This window comes from Penaeus chinensis, chromosome 42 (genome assembly GCF_019202785.1).
Source record: "Penaeus chinensis breed Huanghai No. 1 chromosome 42, ASM1920278v2, whole genome shotgun sequence".
Classification (NCBI taxonomy): domain Eukaryota; kingdom Metazoa; phylum Arthropoda; class Malacostraca; order Decapoda; family Penaeidae; genus Penaeus; species Penaeus chinensis.
Window position 1 is genome coordinate 11,491,274 of NC_061860.1, and position 6,958 is coordinate 11,498,231.

General features: G+C 34.3%; 2 protein-coding genes across 2 annotated transcripts; one reads left to right on the forward strand and one right to left on the reverse strand.

The window, feature by feature from the left end:
* Window positions 1–2,077: 2,077 nt before the first annotated feature.
* LOC125047916 lies at window positions 2,078–3,365 on the forward strand. Its single transcript, XM_047646463.1, has 2 exons — window positions 2,078–2,323; window positions 3,267–3,365. Exons 1-2 carry the CDS (start codon window positions 2,078–2,080, stop codon window positions 3,363–3,365), a joined length of 345 nt encoding a protein of 114 aa, XP_047502419.1.
* A 2,428-nt stretch (window positions 3,366–5,793) lies between these two features.
* On the reverse strand, window positions 5,794–6,756 carry LOC125047917 (putative nuclease HARBI1). Its single transcript, XM_047646464.1, has 3 exons — window positions 6,531–6,756; window positions 5,987–6,156; window positions 5,794–5,898 (listed from the first exon to the last, which is right to left on the reverse strand). Exons 1-3 carry the CDS (start codon window positions 6,754–6,756, stop codon window positions 5,794–5,796), a joined length of 501 nt encoding a protein of 166 aa, XP_047502420.1.
* Window positions 6,757–6,958: the final 202 nt, after the last annotated feature.

Genomic DNA, 6,958 nt, shown 5'->3' on the forward strand with positions numbered 1-6,958 from the left:
ACTATTTATCTTTCTTTTCATTAGTTTCCCCCATAATTTGCGTTTTCTTAGTCTTTCTCTTACCATATTTTTTCTTATGTATTACCTTCCTCTTGCCTTCCCAATCTAGTATTCCCTTACCTTACATTATCTCTCCCTCTCACCTTACTTTTTCTTCATATCCTTCTTACCTTTTTCTCTCTTGCCTTGGTTTTCCTTGGTTTCCCCTTTCCCTGCATTCCTTCTTCCACTTTATTCAATTTCATTTTCTCTCCTACCACCTTCCCTCCTTCTTCATCTGCGCTTCTCGTACATTTTTATTTCTTTCTTCTCTCTACTCTTCTTCCTCTCTTTCCATTCCCTTGTTTTCTCTTATTCACATTCCTTCCGCTTTCTTCTCCTCTCGTTCGTTTTCTCGTCTCTTCCTTTATCTGTTCTGTTCTTTTTTCTTTTTCTGTTTTCGTTCCAATTCATATTTCTCACGTTTGTCATATTGCTTTGTTATTCTTTTTTCCTTTCTTTCTTTGCTTTTATTATTATCATTATTATTATTATTATTATTATTATTATTTTATCTTACACCCCAGCTTTCAATTCCACATTTGTTTTTTTAGTTTACTCGTTTTCGTTTTTTTTTTTTTCTACGAAGCGTCCGACACTGAAAATGTTTTCGTTTCAGGTAATTAATTTGGTTGTCTTATATGCATTTTTTTTTTCTTCAGTTTTAGAAATCAAACAACCATTTTACTCATTATATTACAATGTTTTACCCTATTACATTCAAATCGCTCAACTCTATTCCTTGTCTTATTTGACAAATTCTCAAATTATTGTTCTTGATAAGGCGAAACGATTTGTCACCTGTGCTAATAACCTGTGAAATAAAGCCTACACGGGTATTATGTCTGAACCCAGTGTATGTTTCCATCCCCCTGGATTACCACGGAAACCCCTGTTGATCTTATTCAATACCAGGTACGAATTTGCTGGAAGTGCTTATCCTTTATTGTTCTGACGATTATATGCGATACAGCCAACGCTCTCCAGAGATACCCTTATTCACTGAAGTTCTTGTTTTCAGGAACGTTATTGCTAACCCTTTCGCTAAGGATGGTATATTCTTTTATCATTTATTATTATTGTTATTACTACTACTGCTACTATCATTGTTATTATTATTGTATTTTTTACAATTATCATTTATGTCCTTAATTTCAATCCACTGTTCTGATTGAAGGCTGTTCCGATTTCCTGGTGCAGGAGAATCACGTTGAAATGAATCATTCAGTTAATCTTTGCTTCTCGGATTGGCAATAGGAGCTCGGGTTTATAAAAGGGTAATACGATACGAGGGAAAGGGAGAAAGGTGGTATGTAAAAAGGGAGAGAAGTTTGAAATGGTAAGATTTTAGAAGAAAAAAAAATAAAGCGAGCGAGAGAGAGAGAGAGAGAGAGAGAGAGAGAGAGAGAGAGAGAGAGAGAGAGAGAGAGAGAGAGAGAGAGAGAGAGAGAGATTCTAAGTGACATCGAGAGACATAAAGAATGAAAGTGAAGAGGAGAAAGGGAGAGAGGGAGGGAGAGAGAGAGAGAAAGAGAGAAGAGAGAGAGAGAGAGAGAGAGAGAGAGAGAGAGAGAGAGAGAGAGAGAGAGAGAGAGAGAGAGAGAGAGAGAGAGAGAGAGAGAGAGAGAGAGAGGGCGGGGGAAGAAAGAGAAGGAGAGACAAGCAAAACTGACTGCCATGGAGACAAATAAAGGTTCTAGTCAGTTCTGGATCTGATCCCGGATACTCAAAACAACCCGTAAGTTACATGGTCGAGGACGTTGTAACAGCCTTACTACATTGTACCTTATGAACACCTTACTATATTGTAAATGACCCATACTCCAAGAAAAGAAAAGAGAAGAGAAAAAAAAAAAGTGGAGTAAGCACATAGTAAGGCTAATGTTCACATCGTAATTTAATTCCTTAAGCTGCCAAGAGAGGGCAGTTCGGTAGCTGATTGACCAATCAGCAGTCGGCCTCGTAGACGTAACAGCCAATAGAAAGCCACAAATCTCAGCTGCTTTATTACCGCGCCACACCAATCATAAATAACGCAATGGAAGGTCCAGCTCAAAAGAAAAGACCAAATTTCTCAAATGAAGAGACGTTAGCTCTAATAGAAGCTGTGGCAACGAAGAAGAGTGTGGTTCTAAGTAAACTAGACAGCAGAATAACCGCTCACGTAAAAAATAACGCCTGGGACTGTGTGACCAAGGAGGGGAATCTTGTCGCCCGCGTACAGAGGAATATGAACGAAGTGCGTAGGAAGTTCACTGACCTAAGAGCAGCCATGAATAAACAAGTAGCACAAGAGACAAAAGAAAACACATGAGAAAAACAGGTAAGATTTCAGAAGTAAATTTTGCTTTGTCAATTCTTTCGGTACCCTCAACATTACCTGTTGAAATTCAAATGTAAAACTTGCTCACAAGTGCTTGAAACTCTATCTTTATAGTCAGAGTAAATCAAATACAGTACATGTCATATAATAACTTTATATTCTTATCACAGAATAGTTGAATTATGAGTGAGTATCAAATTTATGTGTTTTTTTTTATTATTGAATATCCATGATTTAGTAACTCAAGTGCAGAATATAATAATGCACTCGATGATACATAATACAATCTGGAGACACAAAAAATAATGTCATAAAGATATATATGATTTATAAAGATATGATATATCAGTTTTCTTATGTGAAGAATTCTAGAAATTTGAGAGATTCAAACCAAGGCCAACAATATAGCATAGAGAATGGTAATATTAAATGTATAACCTTATTCAATTTGTTATTATTTCATTTCTGAGTGTAAACATCCTTCATAAGTGTAGTCTAATGGAGGGATGTTTTGAAGTAAATAAAATCAAGAAACACAACTCGTCAGGTTGTAAATAATAGCAATATTACATGTAGGATCTTATTAGTTTGGTGTTGTTATTAATGTTAAATACTTAAGAAATAGTCATTTCTTGAATTAACTTAATAAATGTATTCTAATAGATATATATATTTTTTTGAAGTAATTAAAAATAGCAAACTCAGCTCATCAACTTGCGAACCCTACAAAAATAAATATCAGCAGATTCATTCAGACCATCATAACACAGCTGTACAACTGACTTTAACATTGGTTCATTTTTTTAAGTATACAATTAATTTTATACTTAAAGTAAAATACTTGTGATAAATTTAGAATCCCTATATTTTATTTAGTATATTAACTTTTGTTCCTGGTCTTCAGGTGGTGGCCCAGGAGTTCACAAACTACACTCCTGTTGAAGAAGCTATGTTGGCACTGACTGAGCCTATTACTATTTCTGTGTTACCAGGGGTTTATTAACATGAGACAAGAGTTGATAGTCAGGTAACATGTTTTAAATAAAGAGGGGATAGATAGTCTATTACATTTTTGTGATGTGGTTATATTTTGAAATTTTGTAATATTCGACCCTGTAAATACCAGGATCTTTTCGGTTCATAGAGGATTTTCTAATTTTGAGGACACAAACAAACATGCAGAACATTCAAAACAAAGGTTTATTTACAATAAATGGACACACGAAAGTTCAAAAATAACAATGTTCACTTTTTCCAAGTCAGTTGTATTCAGTTTAGAATAAGAGCAAGACACTTCTTTCCACCAATAGCCACGAATAACTTGTGGGAGGTGTAACCTTGAAGCGGCCACGTGGATATGGATGGTCAGTCTTGGATGGTCAGTTTTGGAAATAATAATGAAGCCTCCGTGCCTGGCCCTTGACACAAGTAGGTTCTTCTGCATGTCTGGCAAAAATATAATGGTTTATCCACACTGTACAGATTCCTCACAAAAAGAAAAAGAAAATTACCAAAACTAGGATGGGGAGAGAACCTCACCTTACGGCTATGGTCGAGTAGAGTGAGGAACCCCGTACCCACTACCCAACAACCAGGCTCAGGATCGAACCGGGATTCGGATCTGGATTCGACCACCGAATCCATATCGAACCGCCACGTACGCAGGCCGCAACAGTTTCAATATTTAAAAAGGCAAATAATAACCGCATATCTTCACAGACCCTTTTTATAATATTAAGCAACACAATCTAAATACAAGAATGGTTTAAATTATAAATATGCTGATCAATATTTTATTCCTATTTTTAATATAATTAGTTGAGTGTTGGTTTAGGAGTATGATACCTGTATTGTCTTATTTGACTCAACAAGGGCAAACTATAAAAATCAAAATATATATGTTTAATTTTTAGATGTTGCAGAACCAACCCACGGGCCATCTGGAATAGGATCTTAGACCATAATAGACTCGGCAGTTATTGTAACATTGGAAGAGGCCACTTCAGAGGAGCAAGAAATGACAGTACCCAATTTGTCAATGGACCACACTTACTCCTTAGAATTACCCCCATTTTTTATAGAAGACAACAACTTTCAGGATGGATTTAGTGCAATGGTCCAACAAGCAGAGCCCCTTCAAGAACATAGCAAGTCAAGGTCTCAACTTGAGTTAGAAGGAGGTAGCAGGCATGAGTTAGTACAAGGTCGTACAAGTAGATCAGAAGAAAGGGGAATTTTGCCTGACATGCTTCAGGTAAAAATATAGAAAATTATTTGAAACAGCTTGTGAGCTCAGAAAAAGAGATTGCATCAGCATTGCAAACAATTGTTGGTGTTATGGAAGTTAAGGCATAAGATCCTTTTTTATCAAAAGTTGTAATATTTTAGTTTTCTCACATACAATTCTAGTCTAAGCCTATTCAGTTATAGTACACGGTTGACGTTTTCTGATAGGCATTTGTATATTCAACAAAGTCATGTTAAGTTATAGCTTGAGAGAATGATGTTATACAAAATAAGTCTCTATTTCGGGGTCACTTTATTATTTTTGTAGTGTAGATAAAGACATAACTCCATTTGATTTTATTTCTTATTGTTTTATTCACATTAAGGTTTGTATTGAGACTGAGAGAAGTGTCTTTTTGTTTTTTGTTGTAGGTTAAGACCATTTTTTTCCCAGTTAGGAAGAATCATATTTGTATAGGAAAATTCAGGGTTTCATTAAAAAAAAAAAAAAAAAAAAAAAAAAAAAAATCAATATTCAGAAAGCAATGTTTCGTTTCGTTTCTACGTCGTTTTTATATTTCCATTTAAAGTTAACGAAGTAACAGATATTTGTTGTTTTGATATGGCAATAATAATAATAATGTTAAATATAACAATTCTGGTGCTGTCAATTAAAATATTATTTGTTAATACTGTTGTGTAAGGCAGAAAGCAAATATGTATTTATTGCTATTCTAATATTCTAAACACAGTAATTTAGGTTTGCGGGACAGCTTTACTCTTATTTTGCAAATGTATTTCTTTATTTGCATATTTATGTGCATGCAATATAAATTAATTGCTCCCAAAGATTTTGGTTTATTTCATTTCAAAGGTAAATCAAATTGGGTTGTGATCTGTCTTGTGATATATATTATATATAAGTGTATATGTATGTGTATATGTATGTCTATGTATATATATATACATACACATACTTGTATGTGTGTGTGCAAACAGGTTTATATATATATATATATATATATATATATATATATATATATTTATATGTATATGTATGTGTATATGTGTATATATATGTATGTGTATATATGTATATGTATGAATGTATATATATATTATATATATTCAGCAACACCTTTTGACTAACATCTGTAACAAAAGGAATATAATCTCTCTTGTGAATCAGTTTCTGAAATCAATATTCAGCTAAACCAATTTGCAATAGAACAACCTCTGACTGCATGACCTGTGCCACATTCAGCAGCTTCTTCTGCAATATTCTTCTCGCCATCATTTTCCACAAGCTCCTGAGGAATTTGTATAATTCGTTTCACACAATAATTATGAAGAAGCAGACAGGCAATTGCAATTTTGGAGGACCTAACAGGATCATACTAAAGAGTTCCTCCAGAATGATGCAGACGCCTGAATCTTGACTTTAGTATGCCAAATGTCTGCTCTATGATTACGCGTGTTCGGGTGTGACTTCTGTTGTAACGGGTTTATCTTGGTGTTCAACAAAGGTAGCAAAAGGTATATATCAAGGGTATACCTACTATCACCTGCTAGAAGAGAGAAATAGAAATATTAAGTAACTGTTTCGTAACACAATTTGCCTTAAAGAGTTTACAAAAGCTTTGACAAGTTTGGTGAATATTTCTCACTATAATAAGTTTATATCTATACTGAGCAAATTAATTTTAGATCAATTTCTAAATAAAGCCTCCTCCCCAATTCTTTTCATTGTTGAAAATAACTATACAAACTTTAAATACTTTAGTAATACAAATCTACCATTCTTTCTGTAGTCAAATTAACCTCTTATGGGGAATGCCTAAATCAAGTGTACAGCAATACTAGCATATTTGCAAATCACCACAGCTACACAAAACTTGAACATTGTTTTACTTTTACAATCTGGTACTACCAAGCCTCTTACCTAGTAGATAATTTTCTCCGAATTCCCCTGCCTCAAATCGAGTACGTAGGGCACAGTTGTCATAAATAAATGCATCAGGATTACTGCCAGGATATCTTGTGTTATAACTTATTATCAGTCCATCTGCATTGCAAACTACCTGTATATTTAATGAGAGAAACCTTTTCCGGTTAACATAAATGTGTTCATCAACATATGGTGCTTTAATTGGAATGTGAGTACCCATCTATAGCTCCTATGACTCTTGGGAAGTTTGCAAATCTTGAAAAATCTTGGGCAGTCTTCATTAAGCCATTAGCACTTAATGGAAACTTTATATCTGTTCTTGCCTTTTCAGTCAACACTCTGATCACTGCTGTAATTATCCGGTTTACACTTGCTTGTGTTACTCCACATGAGTCCACATGTCTTGGAAATCTGTAGTACCG

What these genes read in the sequence shown, in the direction of transcription:
- LOC125047916 (XM_047646463.1), top strand. Translation starts at nt 2,078, where the DNA reads ATGGAAGGTCCAGCTCAAAAGAAAAGACCAAATTTCTCAAATGAAGAG. An exon ending in GAGCAGCCATGAATAAACAA is followed by an intron (nt 2,324 to 3,266) that starts GTAGCACAAGAG and finishes CCTGGTCTTCAG; the next exon opens with GTGGTGGCCCAGGAGTTCAC.
- LOC125047917 (XM_047646464.1), bottom strand. Translation starts at nt 6,756, where the DNA reads ATGGGTACTCACATTCCAATTAAAGCACCATATGTTGATGAACACATT. An exon ending in CGGAGAAAATTATCTACTAG is followed by an intron (nt 6,157 to 6,530) that starts GTAAGAGGCTTG and finishes TCTCTCTTCTAG; the next exon opens with CAGGTGATAGTAGGTATACC. An exon ending in CATTCTGGAGGAACTCTTTA is followed by an intron (nt 5,899 to 5,986) that starts GTATGATCCTGT and finishes CAAATTCCTCAG; the next exon opens with GAGCTTGTGGAAAATGATGG.